This window comes from Pogoniulus pusillus, chromosome Z (assembly GCF_015220805.1).
Source record: "Pogoniulus pusillus isolate bPogPus1 chromosome Z, bPogPus1.pri, whole genome shotgun sequence".
In the NCBI taxonomy this organism is placed as follows: Eukaryota; Metazoa; Chordata; class Aves; order Piciformes; family Lybiidae; genus Pogoniulus; species Pogoniulus pusillus.
The window spans coordinates 103167930-103190608 of NC_087309.1; the positions used below are offsets into that span (position 1 = coordinate 103167930).

The following is a 22679-nucleotide window of genomic DNA, read 5'->3' on the forward strand; positions in this document are numbered from 1 at the left end:
AGGCAGCAATTAGCTACCCAAACACACACAATAAAAACAACCAATAAAGCCAATCTATTGGAAACAATCAATAGCATCTTGAGAGGCTCCCATTATGTTTTCTTCTCTGTCACCAATAGACAGGAAATAGATTTAGACACAGGAGAGCAGGTTCACACCTTTCTGAGGCACAGAGTCGTTGTACTGAGAGATGGCTCCACAGACTGCAATTCTTCCATATTTCTTCATGTGGTTGACAGCAGTACTAGAGAATTCTCCACCCACCTGCAAGAACCAGAGCATGTGCAGTGTAGCAGACAATCCACTGCTTAGCACTAGCCTGTCTTGCACAGTGGAACCAACAGGTTCAATCAAAGGCAAGTGAGTTCCACTACTGCAAAGAGTCAGTGTAAGCACTTAGTCAATATCTATGGGAACTCGATCTCCCTCTTCTTAAAATTACTTAGGAATTTGTTTTAATAATAATTAATGCATTCATAAGAGTTACCAGGGCAAGGTGGGTGCGTTGCAATCCACAGGGAATGTCCCTGGACTGGCAGACAGAATGCTGAGTGAAAGACATGCTGAAGGGGTGTTGACTGCTCTTTAAACAAGGTAGCTAGCCTGAGAGTTTAAGGCTGGAACCTCAGTGATACCCCTGTGCCAGGTTCTATTATCCAGTATAAAGTATACATCAGGGATACTAAGAAATGAAGGTCTTGTTCTCTAGCTTGAAGTCAAACTGACATGGTTTGACTGCATCCATACTGCTAAATGCTCTTTGCCTCCAAATCAGGATAGTGACATTCAAATAGCTTAGTAGAACAATCCACAACCCCCATCAACTTCAGACGCACTTGAGAGAGTTCAAAAACTCTCTGCAAGCCACTGCGGTAATTTTACAAGTGGTCCTGGTAACCGTTTTGGTTCAGGTACCAGTGCAGTCCCCTAGACCACATCATGTGTGTATCTCCACACAGGTTCCCTTTTCAGTAGGAGCAGAGAACTGTCTGTGCTCCAAGATGGGGCAAGGAATGGACTGGAGCCCTCTCTCTGTTCAGCATCAGTTAAATGTTTGCTCCCCAAAATGCTTCCAGAGAGTGAAAATAAGCTTCTCCCTTTCTGTTGGCAAATATGACCAACAAACTGGCTCTGCCTTTCAGTCTCTGTTCTTTCTGTTACTGCCCATGTTAGCTGAAGAAAAGTGTGGGAGGCAGTGGGAAAGCAGTAGCGTCTTACAGAGACTATGTCTCAACTAGATGGAACTCAACATCGATTTCCTGGTGTAGTCTCCAATTAGATGTGTACAATATTGATTCCCTGCTGCAGTTTAAGGACAGTCTGCTCAAGACAAGGCCTTCTCTTTGGACTTACATTGTCAAAGAAACAGTCATAGCCATCAGGAGAGGCTTTACGTAGTGCTTCATCCAAAGATGTAACAGTCTTGTAATTAAAGGCTTCATCAAAACCTAATTTTTTCAGATAGGCAACCTTGGGATCTGAGCCAGCACAGCCAACCACTTTACAACCCTGCAAGGAAAGAAAAGGACCATTTCTAAACATTGCCTCACAGCACAGGCTCAGGCTAGCTTTGTTACACCTTCAGGAGCATATCCAATCTCAAGACCTTACTGTAGGCATGCTTTCAGGGATACTTGATCCCCTGATCATTGCCTTATTCCCCTGTCTCCCAGGTGAGCCTTCTAAGCAGCAAGTATGAGCAGTTCAAGCCACTCACTGCAATTTTAGCAAGCTGTCCCACCACAGAGCCCACAGCACCAGCTGCAGCATTAACCAGCACTATTTCTCCTGGCTTCATTTTGCAGACCTCCAGCAAACCAAAATATGCAGTGAGTCTGTGAAGAAAAAGAAAGAATGGTCAGTGAGGAATAGAAGAGGTCAGATATGCTACTTAGCCACATTGAAAAAAAATACTGCCACAACCAGAACAAAATTCATTTTTCCTCATTCTTTATGAAACACAAAAAAACATTTCTTAATTTTTGTTTATTTTTATACAACCATCTCAGAAATAAACCAGAAACAACTAACAGTTACACTACTGGTAAGCAGAATGCTGTGGCAGAATTCTACCTTAGGTGAAAATAGCTTCCCTTGTGCTCACCAGCCAAAAGGAGAAATACAGAGATAACTCTGCAAAGTGAGAACTCAGTTGCATGCTGGAACAGAGAGTAAATCCAAGACAGACAAAAGTCAGTAGCCACACCTACCAGATTGAGGCAGAAATCACATGATACTCAGCACAAATCAAAGCTGGCAGAAGAAGTAAAAATGGTGGGAAAATCTTGCTGAACTGATAGGCACATTGGTCCTGAGGACTACTGTGGTTCCTGGGTAAATAGTAACCAGTAGGAAGCACAAAAACCTAGCTCAAGTGTGTTCCACTGATCATGTAAATTCCAAATGACGTCAGGCTCTGCAGGCTTCCTGAACTGATGTGATCAGCTGGCCCAGAATCTTAATAAACTCTTATTGAAATCTCTAAATTCAAGCTTAGAGCTTCCTACTTAGTTGGAACTGAATACACCTAGCAGCTGACTGAAAAGTCATTTGCATTGTGTAAAGTTGAAATCTGAGAAGCTCTACATCACATAATCATTATGAAAGCCTTCCCATGTTGACAAGACTGACCAAGTCCTGATCTTCCATAGAAATTATAGAGTGAGAGGATGACTGGAAGACTGCAGTAGTCAATATGGATTCCAAAGTAAGCACCCCTCTGCTGCAGTGCAATTTAAAGGACCTCTATTTTGCTGCATAATACAATAGCTGTCTTCTGCTGTTTTGGGAGCAGTTCTGGAAATGTGGCAATAGCCCAATCAGCAAATTTGAGTCTTTCTACTCAGGCTAATTCAGATTGAACTGAATTCTTTCCAGCCCATCCTAGATACTCTTCCTACATTATTACTGTTCCTCAAGAAGAGGCATCATAACTTCCAAAGCAAACCTCCTCTGATAAAGAGGATAGGCAAACTTCAGAACCTCTACAAGGTAAGGGCATCCAGAAGCACACAAGTATTTTATCAGAGTGATTAGACAACATGCTGGTAGAATACGACAAGGTTAAATGGTTATATAGGTAGGCAGAAACACCCTGTACAGTAAAATTCAGGGACAGCTACCTTTGCATCTCAAAACTCACCCGGGCATGCCAACTGTCCCAAGAGCAAGAGATTTGGGGAGCGATTCTGGCCAAGCAGGAGGAAGGAGTTGTAGGTCTTTCCCATCAGAGATGAAATGAGTTCTCCAGCCACTGTTAGTCACAACAAAGGTCCCCACTGTGAATGCAGGATTCTTGCTTTCTACAATCCTGTTTAAAAGAAGACCCAAAAAATCAAAACCAAACCAACAAACTCTGTGAGAGACAATTCATTACTGTCTCTTCCCTTCTTTATTCCTGTTGCCCTGTGATGCAGGAGAAAATAAATATTTCACACCAGACTATTAGCCCATACCTGCTTGTGGTGTAGGCTTCTGATGCCTTTCCTAAAATGTCTACAAACTCTCATCACTAGGGAGATACTGGGCAAGACGACTCCAGACTCAGCTCTGCCCAAAACAAATTCAATGTTCTAATATGGATGCTGACTTTTTTGTATTTTTTCACTACCACCAGTGTGGTATAAATTCAGGCCAGAGATCAGTGAGCAAAAAAAAGGCATAAAAGAGGATGCTGGGATTAAAGGGTGGAAAAGCAAGAAGTCACAGAGGGGATGAAATAAGCTGTTTATTTAACAAGAATCTTTTTTAAAGGTTGGACACACTGAAGATGGAACCTCTTGAGGTAAGAACACTAGACAGAAAGAAGTATCCAACAACAATGAAAAAATTGTACTCGTGGTATACCCATACCAAATGAAAATTCAACTTCCTTAGCCCAGTGAGAAACCTGTGTTGGAAAGGGATAGGTAAACAGCTTTGAAATATTGTAAACAGATGGCCTTCTGTTCAGCAGACTTGGTTGTTAATTTACCCCAGCCCACAGTGTTCCTGCAGACAAACATAGGAGTCAAAGGCCACAGATGTTCCCAAGAAGAAAGTTTGGGTCAGCACAACAGGAACAAGCCAACAAAGGGAAACATCTGTGTAGCTAAATTACCATGAGCTTGGGGAAGGATGGATGGAAGATTAGGTAACTCCTTGGCTAGACCTGTATCCTAGGTGATGCTGGGATACTCTCAGCTGGAGAAGACAGCATGCATAGTTTCAGGCAAGTAGTTACTAGCACATAGATTTCAAAATGTGATGTTGACACTTGAAAGTGCAGTTGTCAGTCTGCCATACCTTTGCCTGAATAATTTCCTTTGAAAATATTTATCACACATAATATAAATATAAATAACACACACATTGTGTCAGAGGCCTACGTGTTCCCTATGAAGGTATGGTGGTTTAGGTGTTACCCACCCCCCCACACTTTAGAAGGTACCCCAGCTAACTCAGCCAGACTCTGGGAATATAAATGAAGCTATTTATTTACAGCTAGCACAGTATACAAGCAGATATTTACACTATATACAGTTATATACAGAAATATACAAGGTAAAAGTAATACAGAAACACAACTCCCCTCCCAGAAACCTGAGTCCCCAGGAGGGGCTCTCAACCACCTTCCCCCTGCCCCTCTCAACCTTATCCCAGTCTTAAGGAAGAAAAGAGGTTCAACCAAGAGGTTAAGAAGCAAGGTTAGTGGCAGTGAGGTTAGGGAGCTGCAGCTGAGTCCGAAGCCAGCCAGAAAGTGAAGACAAAATGGTGAAAGTGTTATCTAATGTTTACATTCTTCTTCAGTGAGACTCTGAGGGAAGGAGACATCACCATTGTTTTCCTTTCACAGCCAATTATCTACCTTTTCTCACCAAAACATTCTAGCCTGCTTCAAATTAGCACAATCCACCCCTGTCTACTTCAGAGTATCGCTAAGAACTATGTGATCTAATCTAAGTTCAGTTCACACTTCATTCCAGCTATCTCAGATATAGGTGATTCAAAAGCTCAGAACAGTTTGTCTCCTCACAGATGAGATGAGAACAGGGACTCCCAGGTGACGTTGGGTTCGTGCTCATGTACTGTAGATTCTCTTGTAGATCCTTTCAGTGTTGGACACTGATGGTACCTAGAACAGAAAACTCCTAACAGATTGTATTATACACTCTGAATTTAAACTCTCTCAGCTAAAGTTGTGGAATCAGTGTGGAATACACTGGATTTCACCATTCTCCTGCATTACCCAGTAGGTGTGACCAGGACCTTCAGCAGATACCACCCCTCAGACAGGTTTCCCTTCGCCCTAAGGAGAAAATACCCAAACAGTTTTCCCTAACAGATTCTTTTCACGTACAACAGGAACTTTATCAGTATCTACTGGTTGGACCAAGTCTGATTGTGCAGGTCCTGCTCTGTTTATTGAACCTCTACTATTTACCAACCAGGTAGCTTGTGCTAAATGTTTGTCCCAGTTTTTCAGAGTTCCACCCCCCATGGCTTTTAGGGTGGTTTTCAGCAAACTGTTGTAGTGCTCAATCTTCCCTGAAGCTGGTGCATAGTAGGGTATATGATAGATCCACTCAATACTGTGCTCTTTGGCCCAGTGTATCACAAGATTGTTCTTGAAATGAGTGCCATTGTCTGACTCGATTCTCTCTGGAGTTCCATGTCTCCACATGATCTGTCTCTCCAAGCCAATAATGGTGTTACGTGCAGTACCATGTGGAACTGGATAGGTTTCCAGCCATCCGGTGCTGGCCTCTACCATCATTAGCACATACTGCTTGCCAGAACGAGATCGAGGTAAAGTGATGTAGTCAATCTGCCAGGCTTCACCATACTTGTACTGTGACCATCTATCACCATACCATAATTGACCTATCACGAGCCCATCGGTATGTTCCATCTCTGCCTTGATGTCCAGATGAGTCACGGGCCCACTGAGCTAAAAACAGTTCACCTCAGTGTTTCCAGTCAAGGTCAAGATCAGAGTTGGTATCAACTTGAGAAATCTTAGCAGCTTGGTCTGCCTGCTGGTTGTGTTGGTGTTCCTCAGTAGCTCTGCTCTTAGACATGTGTGCCGCACCTTCACTGGAATTTTCTCCAGCCGTGCATCAATGTCCTGCCATAGATCAGCACACCAAATAGGCTTTCCTTTCCTCTGCCAATCACTCTTCTTCCAGTCCTTCAGTCAACCCCATAGAGCATTGGCTACCATCCACGAGTCGGTGTAGAGGCAAAGGATAGGCCAATTCTCACGTTCAGCCACATCAAGAGCAAGTTGAACAGCTTTTACCTCAGCGAACTGACTGGATTCTCCTTCGCCATCTCTCGCTTCCGTAACTCTCCTGGTTGGACTCCAAACCGCTACTTCCATATTCGCTTGTTCCCAACAAGACGACAGGAACCATCTGTGAACAAAGCATAGTTCTTTTCCTGATAGGGAGATCACCATAGGGAGGAGCTTCCTCAGCACAAGTTATTTTCTCCTCTGGAGGTTTGGTACAGTCTGTGCCTTCCGGCCAGTTGGTGATCACCTCCACCAGACCAGGTCGGTCAAGATTACCCATTCGCGCTCGTTGGGTTATCAAAGCCATCCATTTAGACCAGGTTGCATCTGTGGCGTGATACGGTACTGAACCTTTGCCTTTGAACATCCAGTTTAGAACTGGCAGTCTAGGAGCTAAAAGCAATTGTGACTCAGTTCCAATCACTTCAGAAGCTGCTTTCACTCCTTCATAGGCTGCTAGTATCTCTTTCTCTGTTGCAGTATAATTTGTCTCTGAACCTCTGTAGCCACGTCCTCAGAAACCAAGTGGACAACCATGTGTCTCATTTGGAGCTCTCTGCCAAAGACTCCAAGTTGGACCATTGTCACTGGCAGCTGTGTACAGAATGTTCTTAATGTCTGGACCAGATCGCACAGGTCCCAAGCCCACTGCATGGACTATTTCTCGCTTGATCTGATCAAAGGCTGCTTGCTGTTCAAGTCCCCACTCGAAATTGTTTCTCTTACGAGTCACATCATGCAGAGGTTTGATAATCTGACTGAAACCAGGTATGTGTAGTCTCCAAAATCCCACTGCAGCTAAGAAAGGGTGTCCTTCTTGTTGGTGGGAACTGCCATGGTAGAGACTTTGTTGATCACATCCTGAGGAATGTGACGGCGACCATCCTGCCACCGCACTCCCAGAAACTGAATTTCTCTGTCAGGTCCTTTGACCTTGTCTCTCTTAATGGCAAAACCTGCTTGCAACAGAATGTCAATGATTTTGTTACCTTTCTCGAGGACTTCCTGAGCAGTTTGGCCCCACACAATGATGTCGTCGATGTACTGGATGTGCTCTGGAGCTTTACCTTTCTCCAGTGCATTGTGGATGACTGAATGACAGATGGTTGAGCTGTGCTTCCACCCCTGAGGCAAACGGTTGAACTGATACTGGATTCCTCTCCAGGTGAATGCAAACTGAGGCCTGCACTCCTTTGCTATGGGAATAGAGAAGAAAGCATTAGCAACGTCTATGGTTGCATACCATTTAGCCTCCTTCGATTCCAGCTCGTACTGGAGTTCCAGCATGTCCGGCACAGCTGCGCTCATGGGTGGCGTCACCTCGTTGAGGGCACGAAAGTCAACTGTGAGTCTCCATTCGCTGTTAAGTTTGCGCACAGGCCAGATGGGACTGTTGAAAGGTGAATGAGCTTTCTCGATGACAGCCTGACTCTCCAATTGACGAATCAGCTGATGAATGGGCAACAAAGAGTCATGGTTAGTTCTGTACTGCCTATGATGAACAGTTTGAGTTGCAATTGGCACCTCCAGGTCCTCTATGTCATGATGTCCCACAACTGCAGATTCATCAGAAAGTTCAGGTCTAACAGACAATTTCAATTTACCATCCTCAATCTCTACAGACGCTATTCCGAAAGCCCATTTGTGACCCTTAGGATCTTTGAAACAACCTTGTCTCAAAAAGTCAATTCCTGGAATGCAAGGCACATCAGGACCAGTTACAATAGTATGTTTCTTCCACTCTTTACCAGTTAAACTGATCTCAGCCTGTATCTGAGTTAACTCTTGAGATCCACCAGTGATTCCAACAATAAATATGGACTCTGTCCCTTTGCAATTGGATGGCAATAAAGTACACTGAGCACCTGTGTCAACTAAAGCCCTGTATTTCCGAACTTTTGAACTGCCAGGCCACCTAATGAATACATTCCAATAGATTCGGTTCTCTCCACTATCCCTTTCCTCCTCCTGGCTGGAGGCAGGGCACCCCTAATGCTGAACATGGCATGTAGGGTGTACACAGTGATTGGTGTTGTCGTGAGAGAAATTGCAATTGTTAGAATAATTGCAGTTGCTCTCAGGAGCTGAAGAAGTGACAGCTACTTTTCTGGCACTGGCAGCAATGCCTCTGTTTCTGCCACTTTGCAGTTCCCTGACTCTCTTTGAAAGAGCTGAAGTAGGTTTACCATCCCACTTGTTCATGTTGTCACTGTACGTGCCACGCAGAATTGCCCACAGTGACACACGTGATTGCTGATGTCTAGGTGGAATTTGTCTCCTTCTGGGCTGGAATTGCCTTGCAGGAGGTGGGCGTCTGTTCCTGATGGCAGAAACATGCACCCATTCAGATGATGCAGGGATGGTATCCTTTACCAGATTGGTAATGTTTCTGAGATCCTCCTTCAGTTCTTTCTGTATGGCAGAGACTAGGCCAGAATGTGACAAGCTATCCTCTATCTGCCTGAGCTGATCAGTGAATTCACCAACAGTGAAAGACCCTCCATTATCACTCCTTGATAGGAATTTACTGGCCAAGATGTTAGCATAGGATGAAGGAGCAAGCTTAATAAGCTTCTTCATGAGACCTGTTTCAAGAGGAGTATCATCAGGCTCATGTGTACCATGATCTCCATAAAGCACTTCCTTCACAGCAAACTCCTTCAGAAGCTTAATTCCCTGCTCAATGGTGTTCCACTTCTTGGCAGCCCATGGCAAATCATCTCGGGAAGGATATCTCATAGCCACAGCCAACAGAAGGCGTGTCCACAAGCTAACCTTACCAAGGGGACTTGCCAGATATTTGTTCACTCCACTCTCCTTGGTGAGTGGTCCCAGCTGCTTGGCAGACTTGTCTCCTACCTGCAGAGCATTAGCACCAATGCCATGACATCTCACTAGCCAGCTTAGGATTGGCTCACCTGATTCCCTTGAGTATTCCTTTCTAACTTCCCTGACCTCTCTGAGAGGATCGTTGGAGTCCTAGATGTCATCGTCTTCCTCTTCCTCCTGTTGATCTGGTTGTCCCTGGCCTAGAAACAGAACCTTCCTCATAGCGCTCTTAAACTCATTGGAACCATCCTCTTTCTTGGCAGCCAACCTCACAGCGCTCTTCTCATTTGAGTACTGCGATCTCAGCATGTTCGCTAGGTCTTGCAGACTAAATGTTTCCTCTTCCTCCTCTTGCTCACCAGAGGTCCTCTCTCTTACATCCTCCTTTGAGTCACACTTTGTCAAAAGCTGTGTCTTGGCTTTTGCCTTAGCAGGTGCCAAAAAGGCCTGCACAGCAGCAGACTTTGATGTGTCTGCTGGAGGGTTTGAATCATTGGGGGTCTGGCCTGAGGTCTGTGAGTTCAGATCTGCCTTAGAATTAACAGGGTTCTGGTCTGCTGGCTGGGGATTTGAACTGGCTGAGCTGGTGTTATTAGGACTTGGAATGATTGGGCTAGTGTTACTATTAGTGTTATCAGTAGAGGGGACATTCTGATTTTGAGCCTGTACTCCTGGGATGCCTGCCAATCCAGCTTTGTTGTCATTCCTGTCAGGAACATTGGCAGTCTTCCCAGAATCTGAAGAAGTAGGTACAGGGACTATCCCTGGCTATGCCCCTGACTGGGAGAGAGGTGGTGTTCCCGAATTATTTTGATTTCCACTAGTACTTTGTTGATATGAGACTGTCCCTGAATTGGTCTGTGTCCCCTTGTTTTGGTTTGGTTTTGAAACAGAAACTTTCCTAGTTCTTAAAGCCACTGCATTCGAATTTTTCACACATAATGCCAGAATATAAAAATTAATACTATAAGAGCCAGGATAATACACACCATACCTGCCACAGTTTGTTTTGTGTAAAAATCTTTGCAAGGGTCTGGCATCTCAGTTTGGGGGTAAATTACCCTCATGAGGGCTGTAGTTAAAGCAGTATTTTGGTTGCTTGTAATATTATTGACAAAAACCCCTGTAATGTTACTGGTAAGATTTTCAGTGACATTAAAACCAGCATATCCAAGAATGAGATCACCCCAGGACCAGAAAACGTTTGTAACTTTAGCTTTAGCCTTCGTATAAGCTAAATTAAGAAAGTAAGCAACAATTTGAGCTTTTATCCAATTGAATGCCAGAAAACAGAAGCCAGACCACATCAGAGCTCCAACCAAATACAACAGCTGCTTTATTAGCTTCATTCTGATTCCCAGAGTTAATTAACAGTCACTCAAATGAATCTGCCCCATGTTGGGTGCCAAATTAAATATATATGGTGGTTTAGGTGTTACCCACCCCCCCACACTTTAGAAGGTACCCCAGCTAACTCAGCCAGACTCTGGGAATATAAATTAAGCTATTTATTTACAGCTAGCACAATATACAAGCAGATATTTACACTATATACAGTTATATACAGAAATATACAAGGTAAAAGTAATAAAGAAACACAACTCCCCTCCCAGAAACCTGAGTCCCCAGGAGGGGCTCTCAACCACCCCTGCACCTTCCCCCTGCCCCTCTCAACCTTATCCCAGTCTTAAGGAAGAAAAGAGGTTCAACCAAGAGGTTAAGAAGCAAGGTTAGTGGCAGTGAGGTTAGGGAGCTGCAGCTGAGTCCGAAGCCAGCCAGAAAGTGAAGACAAAATGGCGAAAGTGTTATCTAATGTTTACATTCTTCTTCAGCGAGACTCTGAGGGAAGGAGACATCATCATTGTTTTCCTTTTACAGCCAACTATCTACTTTATCTCACCAAAACATTCTACCCTGCTTCAAACTAGCACAGAAGGCAAATGAGATTTAGAGTTAAGAATTCATTCCAGCTAATTTCAGATGAGAATACAGCTGTAGCATTATGTAGACCCAAGTCAAGAACAGGTCATGCAGGGTGAGATGTCTGGAATGCCGGCCTGTTCCTTCGAGATCTGATGCATATGTGGATAAAAAGAACTGAAGATCTTACCTGGCAACCTGTGTGCCTATCATTATATCCCCTTCCTTCATGTCCATTTGGCTGCAAAGTCTGTAACACAGGCAGAAGTAGCTTACTGTAAGCAACTTTAACAACATTACAGATACATTATGAAATACTAACTGCTGTCTGACCCAAAGCGGCACCACAAGCAATGATGCAGAACAGATCACAAAGAAAATGTCTTTGTAATGATACAGTTTAATGTTTTCCATAGCCAGCTATTTAATCATTCCGTCTTGACTCAATACTAGACTAGTGTTGGAAATACAGTGGCATTCATTTTCTCAGCATGGTCCACCACTACAAGGCTAAGATGACAAAGAAGTATTTCTGCCAGTAGGGTCCACAAGGCCATTTCAGCTACTATTATTTCAAACTACCCAGTCTCCTTGAGCTTGAACTACCACCTACTAACATGGGCATACCAGCAATTTCCTACTTAGAATATGTAGCCTTATGTACAAGGTTGCTAAGATATGTGAAGCAGACACTGCAACAGGGCTGCAGTCTCATTTGAACCCATCATATTCCAGTGAGATAGACATGACAAGAAAAATCAAGTCTGTAACATTGTTATCCTAGTATCTGGCTAAATCTGGCACAGCTCTATACTGGGAGTCTTGTAACTGACACATTTCATAGAAAGTAAAGGCATATGGGATTCTTGCAATAGGAGTTGCTTCAAGCACATAGTCTTTGGAGTAAGATAAGTGGGAGATCAAATGCCATGTCTTAGCTATTGATTTAAAAGAAGAAAAGGCAGTACCGCATGTAAGGATCAACACTGAGAAACACTGATTCAAGCAGTAATTCTGTAACAAAAGACAAAGGAAATTATTAGGTATTAGCAGTGCAATAAAAGCATTGTTTCCACAAGTCTGTCTTTCAACAAAAGCAACCAGAATTCCTGACAGCTCAAAACTGTGCTTTAGGGAAAAACTACCAGAAACAATTACTACATTCATCAGCTTTTTCTGGATTATCGCTGTGGTGTTGCACATTTTCTTTAGTGTCTCCATAGCAGGTTAATTAATTTTCCATCTCCTTCATCTGCCTCCCCCCTTTCTAAATGGCTCAGGCCGTACCCCCCCCCCAGTCAAAGCACTAACTTTCGAGCCACACGCAATGCCTTCCCGTGATTCAGCCAGCAGAGGGGAGTAAGAAACCTTGCCACAAGTCAAACACAAACTACTGCCTTCAAGAGAAAGCAGGAAACTACTTACTGTCTCTAATGCCACTAGTTCCTGTGAAATATACTATTAAGTAAATTTAAATTCTCATTCACACAGAAATTTTAGCTGTTAATCTCCATCAAATAATAATTTTCATACATGCTAGAAGTGTATTCAGATATTATTTCCCCATTACTCAGTGAGAGTATGAGGAATGGTCAAGGCCATGTAACATAACAAGAAAGGTTATATCCTTTAAAATTGTTTTTCTGGCATCAAGTTATGCCGTCTCTTGCTGTAGGGGATTAAAACAGGACAGAAGAAATTATTCCATGCCCTTAAGTATCTACAGATATGGAATTTTTAATTCTGAAAGCTACAGAAGTATACATGTTATTAAAACAGTTGAAAGTATATGTAAGAAGAAATGACTTTTCAAACTTTTAAGTTGTAAATATCACTAGTACTTCAATGCAATTTCTTTGGCACCCCTTCTAAACAAAAGCAAATTTTGCAAAGGGGGGAATACAGCATGGTACGGATGTCCATGTGAAGCAAAAAAACAAAGTTAATTCTTCTATCAAGAGCTCTTGCATATAAGAAGTTCTCATTTTACCTGCCCTTTTTTAAATGAGACAAACACAGAAATAAAATCTGTGCATTTTCTCCCTCCTTTCTATTTGCCCTCTCCTACTGTCACAACAGGTCAAATGTAGCACTTGCAAAAAAATAGGTGTTGATAGTTGGACTTGATGATCTTAAGAGCACTTTTCCAAACAAAACAATTCCGTGATTCTATGGATGCAGATAGAAGTTTTCTTGTGTTGTTTCTCAAAAAGACCAGCCTAAAATTGATTCCAGTCCCAAGGCATCCTAGCTGTGGCCTCATTCCCACACGAGTGAAGTCTGCCCTCCTCCTGCACTATCCTCAGCACCTTCTCTATCAGAATTAAAAACTCCACTGAAAACCTCCTCCCAGAGGCTACCGTCGTCTCCAGCTTTCTCCACAGGATTTTGCAAAATAAAGCAGATGAAAAATTTTCACCAGTAAAGCACACTTGAGTTTTACTACAGTTTTCTCATTTGCTTTGTATCAAAGTTCACTGCCCTCTTCATAAATTAAACATAACCTGGCACCTTGTTGTTTTCAGTTTCAAGGGCACACATACCATGTCAGCAATTTTCTCTAGTAACCATTGTATGAAAACAGATTCAAATGCCTTTGTCATCAGGCACCCCATGTCATGAGGCAGTGTGAGACCAAAAAGCATGCTGGAGTTTGAAGAGCTTAGCCACTGTTTATATTATCAGAAGGCAGCTTGTCTTAAATCCCACCAAACATGTCAGCATACACTCTCTTGAACAATTCCCCATCTCTGCTGAAGTGCCTGGCTTGCCACAACTTGTGCCAACCTGTTTTTGAAAATCCAAGCAAGAGATACGTGCAAACAGCTGTACACATGCAGTCATTCACCAGCCATCAGACTGGATTTCCAGAACCTCTGGAAAAACATAAAAGCAGGTGACATTCCACTTACCTCCCTCCTTTAGCTTTGGCAGCTCTATTTTTTTCAGGTCAAAGTCACTGATTTTGGGGAAACCCTCAAAATGCTTCTTCAGAACCCATGCCTTGGCAGTCGCCATCCTGTGCCACAAACAGTACCTCTGTCAGAAAGATGACCAATGGTGATGGGCTGCCCATGTGGGCTGATTTAGGCTTTGTGAGACAGAACAGCATCTGGATCATGTGCCATCACACCATTCAGCCTCTGCTTGAGCCCTAGGGCAATATTGCTGGATCAAGGAAACAGCTGAAAAAGCCCCCTCACTGTCTAAGCTTCCTGCAACCTGCCTGCTGTCTGCAAGCTCTGCACCTTAAAGTAATTAAGGAGAGGGAATTACTAGTTTAATGTTACTAGTTTAATGAGGAAAATAAACCACTGAAACTCACTCTTTTCCCCCAATTACACAAGATGAGTACTGAACCCAAACTTTTACAAACTTGAGTCAGAATGCAAATGACAAAATACAGAGGTAGGAGAGACCTCTTTCCATGACACTTTGCATGCTGAAAGAAAAGCTTCTCTAGGTGCCAGGCTCAGGGCATGGAACTGAGAGCACACTCTCACCAGTATTTTCCATGCAAGATGGAAATGAGCAAAACACTTGCATTCATTTTACTTTTGCAGCCCCTTTTTCCTTCCTACAGGCAAGCACAGCAACGAGAACAAAGAACAAAGTTTATACTTAGTGCAGGCAGGTGGAAATCCCTCTTCTGTTGTCAAGGACAGACAGTAACCTTCTGCACCCAACTCAGTCAGTGGCTGGACTTCTTCAGTCACACGCTCCTCCTAAAAGGCAGAGATGTCTACTTTTATCAGCTGAGCTGGTACCGCCCTCAGACCATATCCCCAGGAGGAAATGTAAACCCGCAAGAGGCACACCCAGTGTGATTCACCTTTCTCCTATCGACATCATCATTACTGACCGCTCCAATTCAGCTCCACGGGGATGTTCTGCAATATGCAAAGTTAAAACAAACAACCTCCCCAGTCCTAGGCACTTTGCAGCAGTCTGGAGAGCAAGACTATCCCCCTGAGCAGTAGTTTCTTCAGATCACCTTTTAACAGTCCATCACTAAACTTTCAAAGAGTTCTGCCACTGAGGAAAAAAAATCCTCATTAAAAATTCATATAAAATTAAGCATCCAGTTAATCATTTAACACAACAATAACCCATACAAAGGCTACTATCAGAAGAGAACACTCTGACATTTAATAGTGAGATGTCTGCAGGCTATCAAAGAACTTCTGTGCCCACCTGTGTGCTGTAACATCTGCAGTACTCCGGCTACACCTCTGTATGCTGGGATCTCTGTGTATTGCAGAGCCACCTTAAGGAACAGTAAAAAACTTTGGCACTATGCCCAACTGTGTTGCAAAAAAGTGTGTGACAGGGGGAAGGTTTTGCCCAGAGACTTTGTACAGCCTCTGTTGTAAAAATACTCAATTAAAACATGAAGTTGGAAGTGTATAAACAGTAATATTTAAAAGCATGTTTAATTACCAAATATCTGAAGACAAATGTGACACTGACAGAGAGTGGTGGTGAATGCAGCCACATCCAGTTGGCAGCCAGTCACTAGTGGTGTCCCCTAAGGTCCTGGGCACAGTCCTGTTCAATATCTTTATTGATGATCTGGATGAGGAGATTGAGTCCAGCATCACTAAGTTTGCAGATGACACCAAGTTAGGAGCAGGTGTCAATCTGTTGGATGGTAGGAGGGGCCTGCAGACAGACCTGGACAGGCTGGATGGGTGGGCAGAGGCCAATGGGATGAGATTTAACAAGGCCAAGTGCAGGGTTCTACACTTTGGCCACAACAACCCAAAGCACCACTACAGGCTGGGGACAGAGTGGCTGGAGGACAGCCAGGTAGAAAGGGACCTGGGAGTACTGGTAGACAGTAGACTGAAGATGAGCCAGCAGTGTGCCCAGGTGGCCAAGAGAGCCAATGGCATCCTGGTCTGTATCAGGAACAGTGTGGCCAGTAGGACAAGGGAGGTTATTCTTCCCCTGTACTCAACAGTGTGCCCAGCAGGACAAGGGAGGTTATTCTTCCCCTGTACTCAACACTGGTCAGGCCACACCTTGAGTACTGTATCCAGTTCTGGGCTCCTCAATTCAAAAGAGATATTGAGATACTGGAATGTGTCCAGAGAAGGGCAACACAGTTGGTGGGGGGCCTGGAACAAAAGCCCTATGAGGAGAGGCTGAGGGAGCTGGGGTTTCCAAAGCCCCCATGGGCAGCAGTCCTTAAGAACAAGGGGGTCCAGGATGGTTGGACCTACTTTAAACAGGAGCTCTTGAAGGCACAGGAACTGGCAGTTCCCATGCACCGAAAGATGAGCCAGCAGGGAAGGTGACCAGCCTGGATGAGCAAACAGCTCCTGAAGGAATTGGGGAAAAAAAGAGGGTGTATCACCTTTGGAAGGAGGGGAAGGCTTCTCCTGACGTGTTTAAGGAGGTAGCCAGATTATGCAGGAGAAAATTTAGAGAGGCTAAGGCCCAGCTAGAACTTAGGCTGCCACCTCTGTGAAGGATAATAAAAAGCACTTTTATAAATTTATCAATGCTAAAAAGAAGGGCAAGAAGAGCCTCCACTGCTTACTGGACCAGGAGGGGAACACTATAACTGATGACGAAGAAAAGGCTGAGGTCCTGAATGCCTTCTTCGCCTCAGTTTTCAACAGTAAGGAGGGAAGAGGAGGAGGCAAGTGGCCTCTTGAACTGGGGGATGGGGTCAGGGAGCCGTGTGAATCCCCTGGAAATTCATGAGGAATTAGTTCAGGACCTGCTGAGCCACCTGGACACCCACAAGTCCATGTGACCAGATGGGATCCATCCCAGGGTGCTGAGAGAGCTGGCAGCTGAGCTGGCCAAGCTGCTCTCCATCATTTTCCAGCAGTCCTGGCTCACCGGAGAGGTCCCAGGAGACTGGAAACTGCCCAACGTGGTCCCCATCCACAAGAAGGGTCAGATGGAGGAACCTGGGAACTACAGACCTGTCAGCCTGACCACAGTGCCAGGGAAACTGATGGAGCAGGTTATCTTGGGGGCAATAACTGTGCACCTGAGGGATGGCAAAGGGCTCAGGTCTAGCCAACATGGATTTAGGAAAGACAGATCCTGCCTCTCCAATCTGATCTCCTTCTATGATCAGGTGACCCACTTGGTGGATGTGGGGAGGCCTGTGGATGTGGTCTATCTGGACTTCAGCAAGGCCTTTGACACTGTCCCCCACAGCAAACTGCTGGCTAAGCTGTCAGCCTACGGTTTGGATGGCAGCACTCTGTGCTGGGTTAGGAACTGGCAGGAGGGCCGGACCCAGAGAGTGGTGGTGAATGGTGCCACATCCAGCTGGCGGCCAGTCACTAGTGGTGTCCCTCAGGGATCTGTGCTGGGCCCCATCCTCTTTAACATCTTCATAGATGATCTGGATGAGGGCATCGAGTCAGTCATCAGCAAGTTCGCAGATGACACTAAGCCGGGGGCAGATGTGACTGGGTTGGAGGGCAGAAGGGCTCTGCAGTGGGACCTTGACCACCTGGACAGATGGGCAGAGTCCAATGGGATGGGGTTCAATAGCTCCAAGTGCAGGGTGCTGCACTTTGGCCACAACAACCCCATGCAGAGATACAGGCTGGGGTCGGAGTGGCTGGAGAGCAGCCAGACAGAGAGGGATCTGGGGGTGCTGATTGATATCCGCCTGAACATGAGCCAGCAGTGTGCCCAGGTGGCCAAGAGAGCCAGTGGCATCCTGGCCTGCATCAGGAATGGTGTGGTCAGCAGGCGCAGAGAGGTCATTCTGCCCCTGTACTCTGCACTGGTTAGACAGTTCTGGGCCCCCTAGTTTAGGAGGGACACTGAGATGCTTGAGTGTGTCCACAGAAGGGCAATGAGGCTGGTGAGAGGCCTTGAGCACAAGCCCTATGAGGAGAGGCTGAGGGAGCTGGGATTGGTTAGCCTGGAGAAGAGGAGGCTCAGGGGTGACCTTATTGCTGTCTACAATTACCTGAGGGGTGGTTGTGGCCAGGGGGAGGTTGCTCTCTTCTCTCAGGTGGCCAGCACCAGAACAAGAGGACACAGCCTCAGGCTGCGCCAGGGGAAATTTAGGCTCGAGGTGAGGAGAAAGTTCTTCCCTGAGAGAGTCACTGGACACTGGAATGGGCTGCCCAGGGAGGTGGTGGAGTCGCCGTCCCTGGGGCTGTTCAAGGCAAGATTGGACGTGGCACTTGGTGCCATGGTCTAGCCTTGAGCTCTGTGGTAAAGGGTTGGACTTGATGATCTGTGAGGTCTCTTCCGACCCTGATGATACTGTGTGATACTGTGATACTGTGGTTGTTTAGCCTTAAGAACATAAGCAAAATTTTTTCACTGTGAGGGTGACAGAGCACTGTAACAGGCTGCCCAGAGAAGCTGTGAAGTCACTTTCTCTGGAGACATTCAAAGCCCACTTGGATACATTCCTGTGTGACCTATTCTAGGTGATCCCGCTCCGGCAGGGGAAGTTGGACTAGATGATCTTTGGAAGTCCCTCCCAACCGCTAAGGTTCTGTGATTCTGTGTAATTGTCACCTAAACTCGAAAACGTTTTTACTTAAACCACACACAAAACCAAACAAACAAGCAAATAAAAAGGTGTCACTGCCTTGGCATTTCTTTCTCCTGCTGCATCATCTCCAGAGCATCAGTAGTGCTGATCTGTAATTCTCAGTAACAAAAGACACAAAAGCTATTGCAACACTACAGCCACAACAAGCAAACTCAGTAATGGGGCTCGCAGGAGCCAAGAGTGAGTTCAGAGTCACACAGAACTGATTGCACTCAGTTGCTTATTTCCATGAGCACTACAAGAAGTTTGTCCCAGCAGCCTGTCCTGCATTCAGACACCGGTACCCAAATGCTCCAGGCCAGGCATGACCAGAGACAAGGGATGCCAGATCAACTGGCAGCCATGAGCTCATGTGTCATTCATCTGTACCCCAAGGGAGCCAACAGTGATTCAGAAATTCTTTGGCCCACCTCTGGCCTTGAGGCTCCAGCTATGTTTACATTCCCACCATTATCTCTTAATGGCTTGATTATTTACAAGCTGTGCCTTGTTTTAGGATGTCCTTTTGTCTTCTGAAGGCAATCTACAAAATCTGGGGAGAAACTGTTTAGAAGGTCTTGTAGCAATAGGATAAGCATCAATGTTTTTAAACTAGAGCAGGGCATATTTTTTAAGTCGGACGACTGATCAAAGTTCTTTAAAATGAGGGTAGTGTAATACCAGAACAGTTTGCCCAGAAAGGTCGTGGAGGCTTGATCCCTGGAGACATTCTAGGTCAAACTCGATGAGGCCTTTAGCAACCTGCTCTAGTTGGAAATGTTCCTGCTCACTGAAGGGAAGTTGGACAAGACGACCTTTGAGGATCCCTTCTAACCTGATGCATTCTATGATCTCCCATGTGGTGCTCTAAAAAGCTTCACAAAGGTATGATGTCATCCTCAAATTAAAAAAAAGTTGTTGAGACTCTCATCTTTCTCCTCTTCTGCTGTTACATTTAGGCCTCACTTTGTAAACAGGCGAAACCTTCTGCTGATTGCTTCTCACCTTCTACTGAAATCACACTGTGGTAGCCATTTCAAGGCTAGGGATGTTTTCTGTAGGCCATAAAATGAAAAGGACCCAAACCAAACAAAAAGGAAACAGAACACAAATATTCAATTAATGTATTCATAAATCAATGCCCAAGTTAACAAACCAAGAATATTTTGTATGTTTAGATGTAAAATCACAGGAACTGACAAGGACTATGCTGCTTAGCCATATTAAAGAACTCTAAGCCATAAACAGCAGCGACAACAGCATTTGTGAGGTCCAGTTAAAACATTACTGGACTAAACACTCAGTAGCTACCATGTCAGCTTCAAGAACACTAACTATTGTGCTCTAAAACTACTCTGTCACCAGTGGACTTGAATGTTGCATTTCCTATGGGTGTCTTCTATATAGTTATGTTTTATGTTTCATTATAATAATTACTGCAAAGAGGCAGAAATGATAAAAACTTCAGAAAGTAAAGTCTGTGAACATGATAAAAACATTATTTTAAAAATAATAATTTTTTAGCAAATTCCAGGGGGGAAAATAAGAGTAAGGTGATGTATTTCTTCCTGATATTCTTATAGGAGAACCACTAAAGTTTAAGTGAATTCTGCTGTCCTTTGAGCTATCCTGGTCCTCTGGTTAAGCCCATCAGGTTATGAAAGTATAAAGTTTTATGTTAATCTCAATCAACATTTTCCATAAAACCAGACATCTAAGACAGAAGTAGTGGACTGGGGAATCTCAGCTTTGTGCACTAACAATATATATACATAAGTATTAAAAGATCTAGTTTGTGGTCAAGCAATGTGGTCCGTGCAAACTGTAGCAGTGCTGCAAGCAAAGCACCTTCACACAGGTTATCCAACTCAATCCCCAAAATCAGCATGGGATGGAAGGTCACAATTCAGGAAAAAATGACAGAGAAGAGAATCAAAGAACTGCAGTGGTTGGAAGGGTCCTCTGGAGATCCTTGAGTTAAATCCCCCTGTGAAAGCAGGATCACCTAGGGCAGCTCGCACAGGCACACATTCAGATGGGTTTTGAAAGTTTCTAAAAAAGAAGACTCCACAGGCTGTCTGGGCAGCCTATTCCAGCACTCTGCCACTCTTAAAGTTTTCCCTTATGTTGAGGTGGAACTTCCTGTATTCCAGCTTGTGTCCACTGCCCCTTGTCCTGAAATCTAGGAATTTTCACCTGGAAGTAGAAGAAGAGACTAATGCTCTCAAGGGCACATTAGTCAAACCAGCAAAGTTTAATCTCCTTAACTAACCACAACTAACATTCATTTCTTATGTGGTATGGTTTCCTAGCCTGGGCTTGCCCAAATCTAACCTTGAGGACAAAACTGTCTTAAAAACCTGTCAGTTACAAATCAGTTCAATTAAAATTTCAGGTTAACTTAACAGCTCATCTTGCTGTCAGTCACAATTAATTTGCAGATACAGCTGTGGTACTTGGTTCCTTTTATCTCTATTCCAAAATGCCAAGCGCTATGCTCCTAGCTAGGTTGGCAGAAAAAAGATGTATGATTAAAAGTTGAATAAAATGTACATCTCAGACATAATTAGTGTGTAGATTGGTTCTGAGGAAAAGAAACACTGATCACTGGAACAGTAAAGTTGTTCAGGAAATCATTATCTTAGCTAGTCCCTTTCTCCAGAACCAATTTAGGCAGACTTCTGCAGCATTTCAAATCAATCTCCCAGGCACCAGCATAAAGGAACCTTTAAAATACTTTTTTAAAGCAAGCAAACAATGAAACACAAACACCTAAAAGGACTTTCTGGCAGTAAAGACTGCCAAGGGAGTCACACTGCAGAGGCTACCCTGGGATAGCTCACACAGGATTACCAATCACCTGGGAGTGAATAGGGCCTCAAATTCTAAGTGCCTGCAAGTCTCAGAGAAGATTAACCTGTTCCCCCTCTCTGGCTTAGCTAAGCTATCACAATGCTTTCTCAGACATTGTTTCTTCCTGTGGTGAAAAGCAAGGTAAAGGCAAACCACTCCCGTGCTACCGTTGGCAGACACCATCCTGCAAATTTCTGAGCAAGCATGACACTGCATTATGGAACAACAAAACTGCACCTTCACCTGCTTAAGTAATGCTATCAAGCCCTGGAAGGAGGATAAAGGTTGGAAGTGAGTACTTATCACTTGGTAGAAAGATGATGCCACCCTGCACTGTATTACAAAACTAATTCCAACAGAAGCTCATCAGTCCTGCAGGGCAAGCTCACAGAGGGAAGAGAAAGGGGAAGCAAAGACTGGCACCTGAAACAGGTAAATTGTCCCTTGGAGATGACATGTAAAATGAGAATCTTAAGTACTATGTATGATATGAAAGAATGAGCAAGAAGCCTACAGGTAAGGAGGAAGACAGAACATGGTAGGCAACCTGAGCAAGACACAGATTCTCGAAGGGCCAGCTATGATTCCTTGGGCAGTAAAGGGTTTCAAGCACTCTCACTACTTCCCCCCTTCCTTAAATGTTGAAAGAGTCCAAACACATGCTGCAACATCAGTAAGAGCAAGATTTCATCCAGGCTGTTGGGACACACTGTAATTCAGTTTTGTTTCTTCAAGTTGTAGGGGCATGCTTGTTACTAAACCACAAAAGAAATATTTCAGATGCTTGAATTTACACCTGCCAAGGAAAATTCTGGCTTTTTCAAAAGACCTTTTAAGCATAAATTTCTGGTAAACTCTATTTGATTTATACCCTGTACTTTTTACTACACCACAATGGATTTCCGAAGGGCAGACTTCAGCTTAGTTAATGAACTAACTTGCAAAATTCCTTGGGAAACAGCTCTTAGAAACACAGGGGTCCAGGAAGGTTGGACCTACTTCAAAAAAGAAATCTTGAAAGTGCACGAGCAGGCTGTCCCATTGTGCTAGAAGAGGAGCTGATGAGGGAAACAGCCAGACTGGATAGGCAAGGAGCTGCTGAAGGAATTAAAGATAAAAAAGAGGGTGTATCACCTTTGAAAAAAAGGGGAGGTACCCCAGGAAGAGTTCAAGGACGTTGCTAGGTCTTATAGGAAAAAATAAGGGAGGTAAAAGCCCATTTGGAACTTAGGCTGGCCATTGATGTTAAGGAGAATAAAATATGTTTCTATAAGT

At 44.2% G+C, this 22679-nt stretch overlaps 1 protein-coding gene across 2 annotated transcripts in view; it reads right to left on the reverse strand.

The window, feature by feature from the left end:
- The window catches only part of PTGR1 (prostaglandin reductase 1), a 33212-nt gene that overhangs the window by 2149 nt on the left and 8384 nt on the right, over positions 1 to 22679 (reverse strand). Inside the window, exons 2-9 of one of the 2 annotated variants that reach the window (XM_064176600.1) lie at positions 14645 to 14748; positions 13936 to 14042; positions 11992 to 12037; positions 11214 to 11273; positions 3143 to 3310; positions 1718 to 1835; positions 1354 to 1509; positions 159 to 264 (exon numbers count right to left, since the gene is read on the reverse strand). In XM_064176600.1, the coding sequence (XP_064032670.1) occupies positions 159 to 264; positions 1354 to 1509; positions 1718 to 1835; positions 3143 to 3310; positions 11214 to 11273; positions 11992 to 12037; positions 13936 to 14041 (760 nt within the window). In that variant the 5' untranslated portion in view covers position 14042; positions 14645 to 14748. Of the gene's footprint in view, positions 1 to 158; positions 265 to 1353; positions 1510 to 1717; positions 1836 to 3142; positions 3311 to 11213; positions 11274 to 11991; positions 12038 to 13935; positions 14043 to 14644; positions 14766 to 22679 lie in introns of both variants that reach the window. The other variant, XM_064176601.1, reaches the window with a different exon arrangement.